At 41.0% G+C, this 20,811-nt stretch overlaps 1 protein-coding gene across 5 annotated transcripts in view; it reads right to left on the reverse strand.

Annotated features, from left to right (window-relative positions):
• UBE2F (ubiquitin conjugating enzyme E2 F (putative)) overlaps positions 1 to 20,811 on the reverse strand; it is a 128,917-nt gene that overhangs the window by 34,354 nt on the left and 73,752 nt on the right. For all 5 annotated transcript variants that reach the window (XM_039495852.1, XM_039495855.1, XM_039495851.1 and 2 more), the window contains one exon: positions 1,708 to 1,740. In XM_039495852.1, the coding sequence (XP_039351786.1) occupies positions 1,708 to 1,740 (33 nt within the window). The remainder of the gene's footprint in view (positions 1 to 1,707; positions 1,741 to 20,811) is intronic.

Raw genomic sequence — 20,811 nt, forward strand, 5'->3', positions numbered from 1 at the left:
TTTGTGGTAACAGTGAATCTTTTATAACAGCTATCATTTTATAAGTGTGAAAGGCTCCCATCACTGCCACTATCTGGGATTTGCTTCCACGGCAATGAATCTCTATGGTCATTGATTTTTTTTTTCCCCAACAAATTTACAAGTTTCAATTTCCTTTCCAAACCAAAAGCTGAGCAAGACTCTCAATCATTCACCTACCTTCCTTTCTTTCTAGAAACAAGCCCACACCAGCTTTTGAAAGCTTAATTATTTACAAAAAGCCTTTGAGCATATGCACAGGGGAAATCCAAGCTGCAGGCTGTGAAGCTGAGAGTCTTCTAGGACATTACAAATCTCTGTAGTCTGTCATACACAATCATCACTCTTTTCAGATGATCACACTGTATAGAAGTTTTATGTGTATTTCTATTGCAGGATTGCACTCTTTGTTTCTCTAAAACAGACTCACCCTATTTTAGTTATTTAGAATACAGCACAAACACAATTACTCTGAATTGAAAAGGCATGTGCTCTCCAATCTTTTTATAAATTAATTTACTAAAGACCCTAATCCAGGAAAATTAAGCCTCATTGGCCCATGAAAGCTCTGTTTCCCAGGGCCCTGCAGCCATAATTTGTCTATTTAACACATTTTAGAAAAATATTCCTTGTGGTAGCAGTGATGGTTCACCTACCCAGTTCCTCCTTCAGGAAATGAGGGACAGAAGCCTTCTGTCTGAGCTGGAGGAAATAGGGCTGGGCAGACACTGCCAGCAACTCTGCTCCCTGTCCCAGGTGCTTCACTGTGCACTAGGGTAGCTCTTTGGAGAAGCTATGGTGACTCTTACTGCAGTTGAAGGGCGTAATGGCAATGAGTGCTCCACTTGACCATGATCCCTCTGCTCTCCTCCCTTGACCTTCCCACTTCCACCAGGCAGCAGCAAGGGTTATCCATGACAGTCACACTCCATACCTCTGCCTCAGAGGGCAGGAGGGCTACCTTGACTTGCCTCTAATCTATCTGTGGGGGCAGTTTCTTGGCCTCTGTTGTATATCTGAGGTGAGGGTTGCTGGCTCCAGTCCTACCTGTTCCTGACATTAATCCAGGGTTTTACATGTTCCCTCCACTTCCCGCAGCTGCCTCTTGTAAATAAGAGACTTGGGCTTCCTGCTCCTGCCAACTCCTTTCATGTGATGTGGGATTCCACGGGGCAATCTCATGTTTTAATTCAGTGTCAGGCCCTATGCTCATTCTGGGTGTGGGAGATCCTTGGAGTTCCTGTCTCCTTCAACATGTGTTTATTGATTATAATTGTCAATAATGGAACCTATATTGGGCAATTGTTTATCCCAACCCTCAATTTTTCAGGGGTACAGCAATGCCAATTATCTACCAGAGTAATCCTCACATTCCTTCCCCTAACTCCGCTCAATAACTCACTGAAGGAATTTAGGATTTGTGGAAAACCCTACGCAACTCGTTACCAAAGGCCGCACCATAGATTTATAACTATAAGTAAAAAAATATTAAGAAGGCAGCATATGCCCTTCTGTATGATAATCCCCACAGTTAGCTAATATACGGGGCTAATTAAACACCACTAAAGACAGGAGGAACACAAAAATTAACCATAAGACACACTGAATCAGGTCTATACCAAGTAACTTCAAAAACCACCTGGCAAGGAAAACAAAATGTAGTTGTATCCATTGTGTCATCTTACTTACTGTAAATAAAGAGTTCAATCCCCAAACAACATCCTGAAAAGGAAAAACAACAGAATCAGTCATGTGCATTTAAAATATTTTGTACATTTTAACATCCTTTACATTTCTATTAACCCAGCAAAATGATGGAAAGTCTTATTTATTTCAATATATAACATGCAAAAAAGCACTCATCCAGAGCTTTAAGCATCTTTGACACATTTAAAAACCATCATCAAGTACAAGTAGAGCATGGTGAATAATTTTTCTGTGAACATAAACACATCCATTTTAAAATTTTGTATAAATATTCACTCTCTGCCACCACACTCTCACCCCTTCTGTGTTCAAAGAAAAAACAATGCCAACTGACTGACCATGCCAATAAAAACTGAGCATCACAGCTGAGAATTCAAATAGGAGGTATCAGATACTTGTGGTGAACTGTACATGATTAATCCATAACATACAAAAATGTGACAAAATATTTGTCAAATAGACACGAAATATCAAATTTGAGAAAACTGATCTGTATGCAAATATTCTGAAAGTAGGAGAAGAGGCTACATTTTTCAAATTAATTATTGATTGCAAATTATTTGCTCACCTCTACCTCCAAGTTTTCTTAAACTGAATAGGGACAGTCAATGTGCAATTACAGATTCACAGTAAGAAATCAGTGAAGTAGATGGAAGTGTTGCCCCTTGAGACTCCCTCATTTGATGTAACATTTTACTTAACTCCAGTTCTATTAGTGTCTGGCCTACAGCTGTGTGTCCTGAGTTACAAATTTCACAGGCTGACAAACAACGAGCAAGATTAAGTGATAAGACATTACTACAATTAACGGAATCAGAGACTGTAAAACAGAGCTTCTAGAAAACCTTCTCCCGGAGTATGTCTTCAATTTTTAAAAAAGGTGGGTTTTATATAGCAAGATATCTTACACGTATTGGAGATGAGGCACTGTAGTTTTTACCATGAGATAGACAAAGTCACCACTATACCCGCTAGCCTGTGACTGACCTCACCTAGTTCACCTCACAGTAAAACTACAGTGCTGTGACTCCACTAGGATTTTACACCTGGAGAGCTCAGGTGAATTAGTTGTCCTAATCTCAACGCATACCTTTTTTGGCCGTGCAGACAAACCCTTAGAAAAATAGACCTTCTTACTATGGTATAGAAAACAAAATACATTTATGCTCATTTAACATCTTGCAATATTGCTTATAAAAAAGGTTGAATAAATGGATGCATTTTAGCTTGTTTACTACTCTGGTCTCTCAGAACTTAGTCAAAATGATGAGCTGTTACATTTACAATACCTTAACAACTCTATCAATAGTACTGATTACAAAGGCTGGCAGAGGACATGGTGTCAGCATTATCTGATCAATAGATTTTTGTTTTTTTGTTTGTTACTACCCCATTTTCCCTGGCCCTGTATGTATTTTATACAAAAACACGCTCTGTTCATCTATTTTTAATCATGCAGATCAGCAAAGTAACATTAGGGAATAATACTGTAGCTTGTTCAGCACTTTCGTCTAATGGAGTTTCTAAAGTCATCAGTGCTAGTAAACACTGCAAACCTCTTGAAGTCACTATGGTATTCCACACGGACGGAACATTATTGTTTAAATTCATAGTAAAAGAGTAGGAATTTCAGATGTTTAAGGAGCACAAATAGCCTAGAATTCTTAAGAATGTGGTGGTGAGCAGTCATCCTCACCAGAAATGATCCAATGAGCATGCTATCATTCATTTTCAGGGCTAGAAAACAAAAGTGTTTGGAAAGAGGGAGAAAAGACAGTTACCCTTTCCATAACCGGTGTTCCTCAAGATGTGTTGCTCATGTCCATTCTACATTAGGTGTGTGTGCTTGCCACAGGCACCGGTGCCGGAAGTTTTTCCCTCAGCAGTATCTGTAGGGGACTGGATCTGGTGCCCTCTGGAGTGGTGCCTGTATGACATGGTATAAGGGGCGCTGCCAGCTCCCCCCATGCTCAGTTCCTTCTTGCCAGACACTCCGACAGTGGAGAAGGAAGGCGGGTCGTGGAACGGCCATGAGCACCAGTTACAGAAAAGGTAACTGTCTTTTCTTCGAGTGCTTGCTCATGTCCATTCCATATTAGGTAACTCCCAGCAGTTCCTGTTGAGGCGGGAAGGAGTTTATGGCTGTGCTGACTGTAATACAGCTCTGCTGAACGCAGCATCATCTCTAGCCTGCTGAGTGATGGCATAATGAGACGTGAGTGGGTGGACCGAGGACCATGTCGCGGCTCTACAGATGTCCTGGGTTAGGATGTATGCCAGGAAAGCTGCCAAGGATGCCTGCACTCTAGTTGAATGGGCCCTGACAATCGGCGGCGGAAGGATCTTTGCTAGCTTGCAAGAGCGCTTTCTGCAAGAGGTGATCCAGTTGGAAATCCTCCGCAAAAAAAACGGAAGGCCCTTCCTCCTATCCGTTGTAGCGATAAACAGCTGGGTCAATTTACGGAAAGGCTTAGTATGCTACAAGTAAAAAGCCAAGGCCCTCCGGACATCCAGCACGTGCACACGTCTCTTCTTGGCAGTCTTGTGCGGCTTGGGACAGAACACTGGCAGGAATACATCCTGTCTTATGTGGAAGGAAGATACCACTTTCGGCAGGAAGGCTGGGTGGAGCCACAGCTGGACCTTGTCCTTCTAAAACACCATGTAAGGCTGTTCCAAGATCAAGGCCTTAATTGCTGAGACTTGTCTCACCGATGTCACTGCCACCAAGAAAACAACCTTCCAGGACAAATAGGAAAGGGAGCAGAAACCCAGTGGCTCGTACCTGCGGGTAAAGCCTCTTGAGGCCCCTCAGGAACCCGACAGTCATGTAATTAGAAAAGACCGTCTGACCTTGTATTGGCTGCTGGAATGCGGAGTTGGCCGCAAGGTGCACTCTGATGGAAGAATGTGCCAGACCCCGGTTCCTGAGCTGCAGTAAGTAATCCAAGATGACTGCACTGAAGAACGCGAGGGAGAAATGCCATGCTCCGACACCCAGTGGGAAAACCTCATCCACTTAGCCAGGTATGTTAGTCTCGTGGATGGCTTCCTACTTCCCAGGAGGATCTGCTGGACCTCCTCCGAGCAGATACACTCCTCCAGGTTCAACCACGGAGCATCCACACCAAGGTGTGGAGACTTGAAGTTGGGGTGTAGGAGCCGACTGTGATCCTGTGACAGCAGGTCTGGATGGTAGGGAAGGTGCCAGGGAGGAGTCACCGTCATGTTCATGAGCATGCTGAACCAGTGCTGGCAAGAGGCACGCAGGGGCAATCACGATAACCTGTGCCTTGTCCCTCTTGATCTTTACTAGGACCCGACTGACCAGAGGGATCAGAGGGAACGCGTACATCAGACCCTTGGCCCACGACAGGAGGAAGGCATTGGAGAGGGAGACTTTGCTCAGGCCCTGCAAAACCAATGGCACTTTCTGTTTTGTCTGGTGGCAAACAGATCTACTTACGGAGTTCCCTACCTCTGGAAGATCATGCGGGCCACCTCTGGGTGGAGCAACCACTCGTGGTAAGAGGAGAAGTCCCTGCTAGGGCATTCCTGATGCCAGGGAGGTTATGATTCCAGATGGATGCCATGGCCGATGCAGAAGTCCCAGAGATGGAGCGCCTCTTGGCAGAGAGCCGACAAGCGTGCTTCTCCTTGGCTGTTGATGCAGAACATTGAGGCCATATTGTCCGTCAGGACTCTCACCACTTTGCCCAACAGGTGCGGCAGGAAGACCCCACAGGCCAGCCAGACCGCTCTGAGCTCCTTGACATTTATGTGTAACGTTGTCTCCTCCAGGGTTCACATCCCCTTGGTCTGGAGATGTTCATGGTGCACCCCCAACCAAGGTCCAAAGCGTCCAACACTAGCTTGACAATTGGAGCGGGACTGTCGAATGGGATTCCTTCCAGGACCTTCTCGCGATTGGTCCACCATCACAGCGGCGTGAGAACTGCCGGAGGAATGGTTATGAACTTTTCCAGGTGGTCCCTGGATTGGGAATAGGTCGATGACAGCCATTGCTGCAGGGACCGCATGCGGAGTTTGGCATGGCGGACCATGTATGTGCAAGCTGCATTGTGGCCTAGTAGGCGCAGGCACACCTGGGCTGTTGTCAGGGGAAACCTAGACACTTCCACGATGAGGTCCATCAGGGCCTGAAACCTGTCTAATGGCAGGAACGCTCTTGCCCGGGTCGAGTTGAGCAAGCTCCCAATGAATTCTATCCTTTGAACTGGAATTAATGTGGACTTTTTGTGGTGACCAGTAGTCTCAAGGAGCGGCACGTGGCTTGTAGTACAGTGATGTCGTGTTGGACCTGAGCCTTGACGTTGCCTTTCACCAGCCAGTCGAGGTATGGGTAAATCTGGATACCCCAATGCCCGAGATAGGCCGTCACTACCGCCATGCACTTGGTAAACACTCTTAGTGCTGTAGCCAGGCTAACCCAACTGTAAAATGGAGAAAGCGCCTGTGTCCTGGGAAGATCGCTACATGAAAGTATGTTGGCTGAACTTCAACACATTGTTTAAGGAAACCAAGAAGCTGACAAGGGACAGTGTGTTAATCAAGTCGTCATGGAAAATAATGAATAATCACTATGGAAACAAAACCAAGTTACTCCTGCCAAGGATCGGGTCAGTTCTCCTAGTAGTTTGTGATAACAGTGAATCTTTTATAACAGCTATCATTTTATAAATGTGAAAGGCTCCCATCACTGCTACTATTTGGGATTTGCTTCCATGGCAATGAATCTCTATGGTCATCAGGAGGTAATCTAGTCCAAGCCCCTGCTCAAAGTAGGACTAATCCCAACTAAATCATCCCAGTCAGGGCTTTGTTATGGTTTCCTCTACAGTACAAATGCGTTGAAGAGGAAAAGGCTCCCTGTGCCCACTTCATCATTCTACCACACTGGCACAGAGCCAACCAAAAATTTAGCCCTGTGTAAAAAGGTCACACTGTACATGTATGTTTGTATACATCAATATATGGGATTTTGAATGCCAATAGTACATACGTATAGGCTACTTATGCAGAAAACAATAAAACATGTCAAACAATTAAAGTCAGTAGACTGCTGGGAGACCCAAACGGGTTAGGGACCCATTGGAAATTTGTGAATCTGTGAATAAATAGAAGAACTAAAAATAGAAGGAACATGCAAAGTGTATTTTTAAATCATGAATACTATACCTGCATAAAAAAGTATAACAGTATTTGTTCCTCTGAAAAGTGGGAAGAAACTAGCAGTTTGTGTGTTAACAACAACCCATATAGTATGTGACTGCAGTCGGTGGCTGTAGAACTTGATGCAGAATTGTGCTAGACAGAATTGAAGCCTTTTTTTGGGAGGGGGGTCTGGGAGAGAGGGGACCTTAGGTTTCTTGCTCTTTTGGTTGTGACAAAACAATCCAAATGGGAACCAAGAGAGCAAACTAGTGCAGTGGCATCTGCAGGATACTAATTCTAAGAAAAATAGTGACAATTTAAATTTCAGCATATCGTTAACTATTCCCCTGCTGTTAATTTATCTTAAGGTGTCCCAAAATTTCCCCTCTGCTGAACTGAGGTTCTTTAGAATTCAGGACCCTAGATACTGTATTTAGGTCAAGCTGGCTCCAGAGAACACAGGATTTTGCCTATTAAATATGCAGATTTGCAAGGTTGTACATTGTCAGAGCACATCACAAATCCTATCTATTTAACCGGGCTTTGGGGGTTAGGGGAGATGCAAGATGATTGGTATTATTAGCATGTGGGCTATTTTATGCAGCAAATGTTAAAAAAAAAGTATCTATTTTTTTATTTTGATTTATTATTTTTTATATTTGTATGGAATGTGTTTTATAACTGACAAATATACCTAAGTGGTTAAATAAAACTTTGTTTGCATATAAATCAAAATTATGAAAATAAAAGCAAACAACATAACATGAGCCCTGCAGAGTGCTGTGGCTCTGGAGGTCAATGGTGCAGTCCCTGGCATGCTGACCAAGAGCGTGACCATCACTTACTGCTGAAATTGTTTGGGCCAAAGCATGGTGAATCCAATGTAAGGCATATCAGAAGATCAACATGTCAGCACAAAGGCTGATTGATGAAGATCTCTCTCTCTCTTTGCCCTGTCACATTGTTTCATGCTTGTGTTGGTCTAAAAATCATTACTTTGAAAACACCAAAAACGCCCTACAGATTTATTTATGCCACCCCAAATAAGGAAAAAATTGCAACTCCAAAATGCCTCCCTTTTAAATTTAGCAATAGTGACTTAAAATACAAAGTGCTGCTTGTGAAATAGTTTCTCTTGAGATTAAAGAATTTTAAAGCATCTCATTTGTTAGAAAGACTTTCTTCTGTTCTAGTCGCCAACCTTAGCAAGTAGGTAACTCACACCCATTTCACAATCTGCTATCAAACCTACATCAAAATTATGCCTTTGAAACATTGCCTTTGACTTGTATAACTATGTTCTCAGATGTCTGAAAGACTAACTACATAGTGTTTTTCAGTGTGTAAAAATGTAAATTACCAAGAAAGATTTTCCTTTTACACGAAAGACGTATTTAACGTTTTATTTAATTAAAAAAGTCAGACAAAAGCAGCTAAAGAACTACACCATGGAATCTCCCTAAAGAAAACTCTTAAGGAGTACTTCTTATCTAATAGACTCTAGTTAATTATATTGACAACTGAGACCTTTGCATCTTGTAGCTAACATATGTTTGACAAGACATTTGGTAAAATATCTATCACTTGGAATCAAGAAAAGGAAATAGTCATATTCACACACAGAGACTTCTCTTGTTACTTTTTTTTAAACTAGAGTAGTGATCAACAGTAAAAATCTATTTGTACATGCTCAGTAGACATTTATTAGTGCTTGACACTGCAACCTTAATGTTTATTTAAAATACTATTTGTATTACTTACTAACCTAAAGAAAGCAATTTACTTAAGGTGTGCATCATTCTCTTTATATTTATCTAGATTACAGAATATTTAAAATATTAGTATAAAAGACTTCATTTTATTCACTTCCAAGAAGGAAGAAAGACTGGGAAACAATTCCTCCTATGCTCATTTACTTTCTTCCCTCCAAAGCAGTTGTCACCAACCGGTAGATCTTGATCGACTAATCGATCATGGAGCATCTGCCAATCGATCACAGTCTTCAGCCGCTAAAAGTTCAGTGGCGCAGCAGGGGAGTAAGTAAGGCTCCCTGCCTGCCCTGGCCTCACACCACTCCCGGAAGTAGCCGGCATGTCCCTGCATTGGGGGGAAGGGGGGTGTTGCCACACGCTGCTCGGTAGGCACTGCCCCTGCAGCTCCCACTGGCCAGGAATGGGAAACTGCAGCCAATGGGAGCTGCAGAGGCAGTGTCTACAGGGAGGGGCAGTGCACAGAGCCATGTAACCCCCTCCAGGGGCTGCAGGGACGTGTTGGTATCTTCTGGTACTGGCAGGGGGCCAGGACAGGCAGGGAGCCTGCCTTAGACCTGCTGCACTGTCCACTGGGAGCCACCCGAGGTAAGTGCTGGCAGGAGCCCGCACCCCAACCTCCTGCCCTAGCTCTGAGCCCCGTCTCAGAGCCAGCACCCCATACCTCTTCCTGCACCAGCCCTGAGCCCCCACCTGGAGCCAGCACCCCAAACCCCCTCCCACACCCCTACCCCCTACCTGAGCCCCCTCCTGCATCCAAACTCCCTCCCAGAACTTATACCCCTCACCCCCTCTTGCACCCCAACCCCTTGTCCCAGGCTCAGCCCAGAGCCCCTGCACACTCCGAACCCCTCGACCCCAGCCCAGAACCTGCACCCCAACCCCCTGCTCCAGCCTGGTGAAAGTGAGTAAAGGTGGGGGAGAGCGAGTGACGGAGGGAGGGGGAGATGGAGTGAGCGGGGCAGGGTAGATCCTGGGTTGCACTTAAATTCAAAAAGTGATCTTGTGCTTAAACAGGTTGGAGACCACTGCTCCAAAGTAATATTTGAATGTTTCCGAAGAATTTCAGAAGCAGTAACCAAGGTCTGTTTCCGTTTTGGAGAGACAGTCAGTCACAAGCTCCAAATCTTTAACAGTGTGCACACAAAACAACATACTTTCTTCTTACTGGAGCCCTGGATATTTGTCCCCCAGTTACATTACAGCATAGCAGACTCTTATAAGCCACTGCTCCCACTGGATTTCTGAACTAGCTTCAGAATGAACAACACTACAATGATAACGAAAACTAAATGCAATGGTCCCCATGAGACTAGTCAACAGGAATATACTCCCACTAAAGAATTCTGTATTCAGAAAGTATTAGCAAAGAGTCTTGGAAAACAGGAATGGCTTCATTAAATTCTTCTAGTGTACTTTGCCATCCTCATGAAATGTCTTTTACATGTCTGGGAGCAATAATTACTGCCATTCAAAAACAGAGAATCTGCAAGAAGCAGTTAAAAGAAACAGGGTATGTTTTTGCACATTTCTTATGAAGCAGGGATTATTAAAGGTCATAGGCTTTTTTTTTTTTTTTTTTTAATAAATAAGTGTTCTGTCACTAATTTTCCACAGACACAAGATAGGTGCACTCTGTCTCTCTCATATCCTGGGACACTATAAGCTAATTTTCCCATAAAGTTTAAAAAAATGAAAGTCACTCCTTCAAAAAGTCTAATGTAGTTACGCTATAGAAATCAAATCAGTGCACTTAAACCCATAGTCTTAAGACTAGATAAAGGAGAAATATCAGACTCAAAGTGAAAGTACATTTTATGACAACAGTAGTATAAAGAAAAAAATAGGTCCTCAGTTGATGTGAATCGCACCTCGTGAATGTGGTGGCTTGGGCTGGTTCTCTTTGGCCAGAAGACATTTGATTTTCTACAGTATGTCTTCCTGATAAGGAGTAGCTCAACAGTTTTCTCAGACATGCAGGGACAAATGTGGTGAGCTTTTTGAAAGCCTAATTTTATAGCCCATCAAACACTGCTCAGGAGCCATGTGCCTGAGGTGACCAAGGGCCATTTGGCTATAAACAGCTCTTGGTCTCTCAGTAATTAAATTAGTTCTATTGGCTCATCTCAACAATAAAATAGAAGTTGAGAGTATTGGTCTGACTAGTTATGTAAGGTATTCAAATCTCTACACTGAAGGACTGTCTAATCACAACTATACAAAAGTTCTGCTGCTCTGGTGCTCTGCTGCAAACACAGAATCATCCTCTGCTGTACTCTAGGATACAACAGAACAAAATCATAGAATCATAGAATTTAAGATCAGAAGGGACCATTATGATCATCTAGTCTGACCTCCCGCAAGATGCAGGCCACAAAAGCTGACCCACCCACTCCTGAAATAATTCTCTCCCTTGACTCAGCTGTTGAAGTCCCCAAATCCTGATTTAAAGACTTCAAGTAGCAGATAATCCTCCAGCAAGTGACCCCTGACAAATATATAAAAATGAAACCATGAAACTGTACTGCATTTATCTTTGCTAAAAATAGTCCAGACCACAGCCTGGCTTTTTAAATGTATTGTTTGCTGGTAGAGTTGGCACTTTTTTTTTTTTTTTTTTAAAGTTTACTTAAATGAGATTTGTTATGTCTAATTGTTCATCTCTGGAATCAATTTATGAAATGTAGCCATGGCTAGTAAATGGAACAGAAAGGTTATCTTAAATAAGAATCTAATATAATCAAGGCTATATTGGTATAGAAGACAATGGGTAAAATCTGGTTTAAAAACAATTGCAGGGATCTGATAGATGTCATTCTACTAGTACCATCAATAAGGACTCAAAATAGTAAACATTTTGTTACTCTTGCAACTCAATTCATATTTATTAATGTATCCAATGCAAACTAAAATATTTTTATTAAAATTAGTGATGCAAAATGTTGCACAGAATTACACCAGGCAGTATATAGTATAGATGACAGGATACTGAGGTATAAAGCCATTGTTTTATAGATAAATAGAAGTATTTGAAGTCTACTCAGGTTACAAAGGTTGATGCATATTCGTACCCCTTGATGATATGACTAATTAGTGAACTTACCCTGCTCAAGACCCCTTGAACAGAGTAAGACTACATTTCTCGGGTGCAAGGCTGGGGAAGGGGGAATTCGAGGGTGTCTCCCTATATACAGTTCATGAGTGGCTGCGAGAGCATTCATGTATGTTGCTGGGTGTACCTCTGCATGCTGATGGCTGAGAGAACAGAGCCTGAAGTAGCATGCTGTTCAGTATACCAGCATATCAGTGTAGGAGACATCCTGGACAGGAGAGTTAAAGGGGTCACAGTGGTTCCATAGTCCAGACTGCAGCCTGGGGGTGTCACACACACCAGAAAAGAGAATATGTTTAACTACTCTGTTATCCTGCCTCAAGCTGTTGCCTTCACAAAATGATAAATTACAGATCATTTCAAGCATGAATTTTATACTTAAGGGTTTTACACTTCTCTTCTAAACATTAAGGCTACCTATTCCTATATATTTTAAAAATATGAACATTACTGTCATGGAATCATGAAACCCATGTAATAGCTACAGAGTTTAGCTACTGCATTTGGACATACAAAAACAGTTTTCTGTTATGCCTGGCAGTATAAGAATCTTCCTCACTGCTGCACATACTAAACGTATTGACCTGCGTTTCATTTGTTCTACCTGCAAGTACCAGGAATGCACTGAACCTAATAAAATAGGGGAATTACTAGCGGCAATGGTGCCAACAGGCCCCATGTGATGACACACAATACCTCCCGTTCTGTCCCCTTCTCCGCAACCTCGCCCCTCCCCCCACCCCACATACACACTCAAGAAAGAGATGCAGTGACCTCTCCCTGGGGGAAAGGAGAGTAAGAAGGAGAACCAGGTAAGAAAAAAAAATCCTTGAAGTAGGGGGCAGAATATCGTTCCCCTCTCCATCCCATTTACCAGCAATTTTAATCTCTCAAATAACATGTCAGGAACTATTAACATGTGGCTATTATTCAGCCCTGCCCTCTCAAGACAGTCATCAAAGTTGTCAATCGCAAGCAATGACATCAGACCCAGTTCACTGAACTCCCCTTCTTTTGAAGCCTGAACTTTCAGGTCAGCTATCGGAGCAACTAAAAACACACCTCCGCATACAGAGAAGGAAGAATGATCAGATGTGCTAAGCAACAGAAAATTTGCAAGTAAATTAAAAAACTAGGCTCTCATTATTGCATCTCTCATAATCCTTACATGCAAGATATGACTCAACAGTAAGTTCACTACTTGCTATTGATAGCTCTGAAGACTCCCACACACTGACTGGGCAGATCACCACCAGCATACACATTTACTTTCTTTCTGTGGCAGTAATGAAGATTCTACAGTGATATATAGGCAGGGCTTGTAGAACCACCTATTATTAAGGTTACCCTGCACTTCCCATTGCAATACACTGTTTTCAGTTGCTTATATCTTTGCCAAACTGAACATTCGGGTTGAAATTTTCCATGTTGGTGTCTGTCTCCGTATTTTTTTTTTTTTTAAAAGCCATACAATTTTAGCCAAAAATGCTTCAACTATTCCCAAGAATGGGATTTAGGGGAAAATATTTTGGTTTGTCTTGTTTTGTCCATGTTAAAAAAAAAATTCATGAGACATTTTCTTTGAAATGGTCCAGTGACCCCGTGCTTTGGAGCAGGGCCTTGAAATTTAGCAGGGAGTGGGCTCTGTATTAAAGAAGTGCCTGTGTCATTCCCGTGAAAATCCACCCAAATTTGGCTAAGTTTAAGCTTTTGGGGAAAAAAAATCACAATTTACACATGCTCAGTAGACTTCGATTTTTAACAGCAAAAATCCCTGATGATTCCTTCCTCACCTACAAGTCCACTCAGTCCTACTTCTTGTTCAGCCAATCACTCAGACAAACAAGTTTGCTTATATTTGCAGGAGACACTGCTGTCCGCTTCTTGTTTACAATGTTACCTGGAAGTGAGAACAGGTGTTTGCATGGCACTGTTGTAGTTGGCGTTGCAAGGTATTTATGTGCCAGGTGTACTAAAGATTCATATGTCCCTTCATGCTTCAACGACCATTTCAGAGGACGTTTGTTTCTGTTTATAATTTTTACAGTGAAAATATTTACTATAAAAAAGTGAGCACTGTACACTTTGCATTCTGTGTTATTGAAATCAATATATTTGAATATGTAGAAAAACATCCAAAAATATTTAATTAATTTCAATTGGTATTCTACTGTTTAACAGTGCGATTAAAACTGCGATACATCGAGATTAATTTTTTCAATCTTGATTAATTTTTTTGAGTTAATCGTGTGAGTTAACTGAGATTAATTGACACCCCTACACCACATGATGGAATTTGTTTTCTCAGCTTGCTTTTTTAAATACCTGGGAAACCACACACAAAAATATATGTGAAAAGAATAGTAAGGTTGCAAAATCAAGCAATCAAAAGTTGGAAAGTGTCAGAATTAAGGTTGCCTGTGCAACCTTAATTCCCCCCCCCATGCGTCTACATTATTAAACAGTCTTTAATTACACAATCATGTATTATTTTTACCCACAGGACCCCTGCCTCATTCAGTGCACAATATGGATAGTACTCAATTAATGAGCAGTTATTCAATATTTTGTTTTATCCTAATTGTTCATTGTGTGCCCCTAGGCCTTTTTATTTCATGCTTTTCAAACCCCGCTCTGAAGATAGTATTATTAATTGCCTCATGGGCTTTTCTATGGCACTCACCACTTTACAAACATTAATTGATCTATTTTCACAAGCCTCCTGTGAACTGAGGTGGTTTTATCCCCATTTTACAGACTGGGATCTAAGGCACAGAAAGACTAACATCAAAAGTATCTGTTCATTTTGGCTGCCCAATTTGAGATGCCTAAAACCGGATTTTTCAGTGCACTTAGCATTGTATAGCACTTTGTAGGTTCAAAGCACAACTCCCATTGACTTCAGCCGCGAGTGCTCAGAGTTTCTGTAAATCAGACTCCAGGGCCTCAACCTACGCACCCAAAAATGAGAAATACAGCGTTACCACCTGTGAGATGTTTGGTTTAAGTGACTTCCTTAGAGTTGCCATGTGATGCTGAGGCAGGGATAGAATAAAATTCTCCAGAGCAGCCTTCAACTGCCTTAACCATGAAAATACCCCTTTTTCCTTCCAACAGTCGTCTCTTTAATTCACTACACACCTTCCAACCTCTGCAACAAACGAGACAGGGTCCCACAGAAAACAACTGTCTTTACTATACAACCCGATTCGTCCTCTGAGCAATTCCATCCTGTGCACTGCATGAGGCAGGGACTCTGGAAAAAAACTGTATGGGCTCATGTAGTTAAAGATTATATCACAATGCATATGCACAAGGAAGGCAAATTAAGGCTGCACATGCAATCTTAATTATGGCATTTACTAACTTTTGAGTGCTTGACCTTGCAATCTTAATAATGTTCTTTTAGTGTACATGAGTGTGTGAGAGAGTCATAGAAGGAGTTAGAAAATATTAGACACTGAATCAATGTCCATGCAAAGGCAGGATTGCTGCCTAGGTTAGACTTTATTACTTTGTACTCCTTAGTAACAAGATCTGACCTTCATACTGTTCATCACAGCTGTGAAGCCTTCAGTTTTGCCTTCCTCTCAGAATAAAGCCCTTATCTTCCCCTCCCTGCTACAACTGCTCTCACAGTGCCCCATCTCCTTTGGAAAGCTGTTACAAAACAAATATATGCAGGCATTTCTATAGCCACAAAAAAAGGAAAACATTCAAAAACAGATTAGATTGAAATCAACATGAAAAAAATCAATACTGATACAGAATGCTGATTATTTTCATATTAAATTCATTTCCATCTGCTTTTGAATTTTTTCCCCCAATTATTTTAAGTTGCCACTACTCTCAGCAGAATTTAGGTACAGTCTGTTGAGTGACTATGGTTTTAGATTAAAGCAATACATCCTCCAGGACGAAAAGGTAATCCAAACGGAATGTCATAGGAAAATAATACTAAAAAATTGCCACTATTTTTCGGGTCTAAGATCACGAGTCTAAAGCCTAATATGGGATTTCCTTCTTGTAATCTCCATTGATCTCATTCCTGCTCTCAACCTTCCTTGAGGTCAGTGACATTAAAGTAACAGAAGAAGCTCTTCAAAATGGAACCTACTATAATTTGAAGTAAAAATTCAAGATAGCACACACCTCACTGGTAAATGTGAAAGTCCCAGAAATAGTAAATTCCCCCAATTGTCCATATATAACCAATATAGTGCCTCCAAAGTAGGTTTACTTAGCAGTAAATGAAGCATTCAGTATCCTTGCAAGTATTCTCTACGCATTCTTTAAAAATAAAGGTTTTTAATGCTTTTTACTCCTTTTAGCACTGCAGAGCCAATACAGCTATGGGATATACCTTGGGTATTTTCATGGTTCGTGTATCAACACATACTGATTAATTTCCAATTGTAGATTATTACTGATTATAATGGCAGAAAGAACACAGTTTGACTTTCAGAACTGATAAGGGAGTCACTGACATATACAAACATGAAAACTCATTTTTCCTATACTTTTTAAAGTAATAGCTAGTAATGACAATTATTTTTTATTTAACATAGTCAAGACTAGTATTGTTAGAAATGACTGACGAATATCAGGGGCCCTACTTAAACTAGGCAGAGGGCAGATGAAATTCAACGTGGACAAATACAAGGAAATGCACATTGGAGAGATAATATGAATTATTCATACATATTTCTGGGTTCTAAATAACTAATCACTCAGGGAAAAGAATTCAGTATAACTGTGGCTAGATCTAGGGACATAACTGCTTAATGCACAGCAGCATTCCAAAAAGCAAATAAAATGTTAAGATACATGCTCAATGGGAGAAAAAACTTCAAGTGTTAAAATGGAATTAAAATAAATTATTTGTATAGCCCTCATTTTGAAGACTGTGTTAAGTTTTGATAACCCAGTCTTAAATTATTTTTTTAGCAGAAATGGAAGGATCCAGACACAGGCTACAAAAATTACTAGAGGCACAGAAAAACTTCACTATAAGAGATCAGAAAGTTTAGGACTGTTCAGTTTAGAACAAAGATGAACAACAGGGTACATGTCAGAAGAATATGAAATAATGAATGGTATGCAGAATGTAAATAAGGCAGTCCTATTTGCCCTTTCTCATAATCCAAGAACAATGGGGGAGACAAACTGAAATAGGAACAATTTAAAACTGGTAAAAGGAAATTACTTGTTATACAATCCATAATTCATCTGTGGACCACATTGGTACAAGATAGAATAATATCTCAGAATTCAGTATTCAAAAAAGGATTCAATCTTTACATGAATAATGAGAATGTCCATAGTTATGTTAGGTAAAATAAAAAATAAAGGTTATAACCCTCATGCCTAAGGGTATAAAGTAATCACTAACTTCCTAGGGTTAAGAAGAAACTTTTTCCATGGCAGGTTATTTCAAAATTGTCCATTCCAGGGATTCTAATTCTACCACCTTCTTCTTAAGTATCTGGGACTGGTCACTGGCAGAGACAAGATACTAACTAGATGGACCACTGGTCTGATACAGTATAGCAATTCCTATGTTCCTTAATTCTAAGCCTGTTAGCTTGTATGTACCCCCAACAAATTCAAAATTCTTTGGTCTTGTTATTTTCCCCTTACAACAGTATAACTTACATGAAATACTTACTTTGCAAGAACACAATCACTGCTTTAAGAAAATATTCTTTTGTTGAAATTTTAACAGTTCCGCAGCAGCTTCAGATATGGCACAACCCATATAAAATCATTATGTCTTTGCACTCTAGAAAATGTCTTCATTTTTTACGTTTGTCACCAATTTCTGTCCTTGGATGAAAATCAATGTCATGGATTTCAACGGGAGCTATGTGCATCCACAGGCACAACATATTGCTTTCTTCATGTTTTAAGAACATTTATGCTATGTAAAGGAGTTGCTTTCCCAGACACAATCTATGAAGTGTCACATATGGTCCCATTTGATCATGGACAAGGTTCCTCCAGACATTTACACTACGGCATATCTCAGAAAAACATGGTAGGAAGTATCCTCCCCTCAGGAACTGAAGGAGAATTTGGAATGATGTCTGAAAAACTTAGCTCCACAAATGGTGTCAAGTACCAGATACACATTTCTTTAAAAGTTATAATCCAATAAAGAAGAAAAACATTTTATAAGCCCACTACAACTCAACTATACGTCTTAATCAACATATGAATTTCTTGAGTATTCTGAAGGGTTTGAGTGTTCCTTTTGTCTCAAGATGGCCATGGTATAAACTGGACACCCTTCTCCTGTCTCATCACTTCCATATGAGTACTGAACACCAATTGTATATTATCCACTGTCCAATTTTAGGCTGGACCATTTTTGGACACAACTTGCCATACAGAAGCTCTTCATTTGGTTCCAAGCCCATGTTGTTTAATCGTCTCCCTTTGCTATGAAAGCTGGGAAAGTAGCACACATTGTGCCCTTGGACGAAGCACATCATATTGTTAAAAGATAAATACTTATGGTGAGTTAAGAAGTTGTGTTGAGAAGTTCTCAACGGAGTGTCCTCTTTGTCAGAATGATTATTGTCAAATTATGGGGCCTTGAAGATATAGGGGAGGGTGTAAAAAAGAATTGGTTGATCTTCAGGATAGAGTGATATATGTAGAACCCCCAACCATGAAAATGAGAAGAATCTAAGACATTAACTGAAATGAGTGCAATAAAGTGATGGAATGATGAATTTAAAGTTGGCCGTGAGTTTCTGACTGAAAATACTATATTCTGTCAGAGCATATTTAATCAAAGGAGAACTTAATGAAGTATTTGAAGTATTTACTTCATTTAATGAAGTAAAGAACGCATAACTTAAATGCCTGTACAAGTGGCTATCCAATTAATGATAAAGAAAACATGTTTAATATTTTATCGCAATCCTATTTTAAAGCATTTTCCCCCTATATATTTGCACGTAAGAGTTCTCTGCTGCCACCATAAGGACATAAGAGGATGAGGCAATGGATTTTAGTCACTTGTTCTGAAACATAATTGTCTTTCAAAAAAGTACTAGCATTTTTCTGTTATTTGTGGATCCATATGAACAGTAATGTTTTCAGTCAATATAAACAAACACACACCTGGAACATACATGCTAGTGTGGTGCATTTTAAAGGTTTTATCAGGATAAACTCAAGATAGCTATATTATCAATAAAACCTTTATGGTACAATCTTGTAATCTGAAAATGCCACATTTTTTCAGAAAAATTCATGTTTTAGGTGGGACTGAAACATTATATTGGGTGATTCTGGATCCCTCCATCTGCAAAACTAGGCAGATTACAAATCACCAGTCCTGATTCCAATATGAAATACTGAACTCTAAATCAGTCACTGGTAAATGACTTAATATTACTTGTCTTGCACAAGAAAGGAGTCTGGAACATTAGATTAAGTTTTGGGAGATGGATTAGTGGTCAGAGTGAAGAAGAAATAGTAACATAATAACATTAAATTTATCATCACATGACTACAGTTTTACATAGAGCTCACAACTGCACTCATTTTTCCGGTTTATGCTATGTACCTAGTATACACGCGTGCACGTTCGTCGGAAGATTTTTAACCTAGCAACACTCGGTGGGTCGGCTGGGCGTCCCCTGGAGTGGCGCCGCTATAGCGCCAAATATATACCCCTGCCGACCCATCTGCTCCTCAGTTCCTTCTTGCCGGCTACTCCGACAGTGGGGAAGGAGGGCGGGTCTGGAATGGATATGAGCAACACATCTCGAAGAACAACAGTTACAACGGTGAGTAACCGTCTTTTCTTCTTCGAGTGATTGCTCATATGCATTCCAGTTAGGTGATTCCCAAGCCTTATGTAGGCGGTGCGGTCAGAGTGAGATGTTGCAGAATGCAAAACTGCTGAGCCAAAGGCTGCATCATCTCTGGACTGTTGAACCAATGAGGCAAAGGTGTGGACCGAGGACCAGGTAGTTGCACGACATATCCCCTGGAAGGGTAAGTGAGCCAGGAAGGAAGCAGAAGAAGCCTGAGCCCTGGTGGAATGTGCAGTAAGGTAGCTCGATGGAACATGGGCCAAGTCACAGGAGGTGCGGATGCACGACGTCACCCAAGATGAAATCCTCTGGGAGGAGACAGGTAGGCCCTTCGTCTGGTCTGCCAGTACGATGAAGAGTTGGGGCATTACGAAAGGGATTTGTCCGCTTGAGATAGAATGCGAACGCCCTATGGACATCTAGGGAGGGCAAATGTGCTCCCCTCGCGATGAGTGTAGCTTCAGAAAGAAGACCGGAAGGAAGATATCCTGGTTGATATGAAAGGTCGACAGCACCTTGGGGAGGAAGGCCGGACGTGGTCACAACTGCACCGTGGCCTTGAGAAACACAGTATACCATGGGTCCACCTTGAGAGCCTGAAGCTCGGAGACTCGTCTGGCCGATGCAAAGGCTACAAGGAAAAACTGTCTTTCAGGACAGGTATATCAGCGAGCATGTTGTCAGTAGCTCGAATGGGGCAGTCATAAGACTGGTTAGAACCAGGCTGAAGACTAGTATACATACAGTACATATGCAGTAACCATTGTGTGTTTGAAAAATACTAACACAATTTATACACATACACACGAAAAACATACTTCCACGTGTTTAACGAAGAATATAATTCGAGCTTATGTAGATCCATCCAAGGATGTCTTTTACAAACACTAAAAAATGTAGCCACAAAATCCCTGTGAGGCAGGCAAGGAGGCATGATATTGGTTTTACAGATGCAGAAACTCAGTTGGATAGTTAAGCGACTTATCCTTGGCCACAGAGAAATCCATGCCAGGACTCCTTACACGGAACATTTTTCCTCCTTTGATACACAAAATCAAATATTTGTATTTCAAACAATATACTCATTTTGTGTATACTAACTGGATGGACCACGAATAATTAGAGGGGAAAGGATTAATCAGTCACTGGATTTTTATGTAGTCACACTTCATATCCAAAAACAAGCTACAAGCATTTG

The sequence above is a fragment of the Mauremys reevesii genome, linkage group 11 (assembly GCF_016161935.1).
Source record: "Mauremys reevesii isolate NIE-2019 linkage group 11, ASM1616193v1, whole genome shotgun sequence".
Classification (NCBI taxonomy): domain Eukaryota; kingdom Metazoa; phylum Chordata; order Testudines; family Geoemydidae; genus Mauremys; species Mauremys reevesii.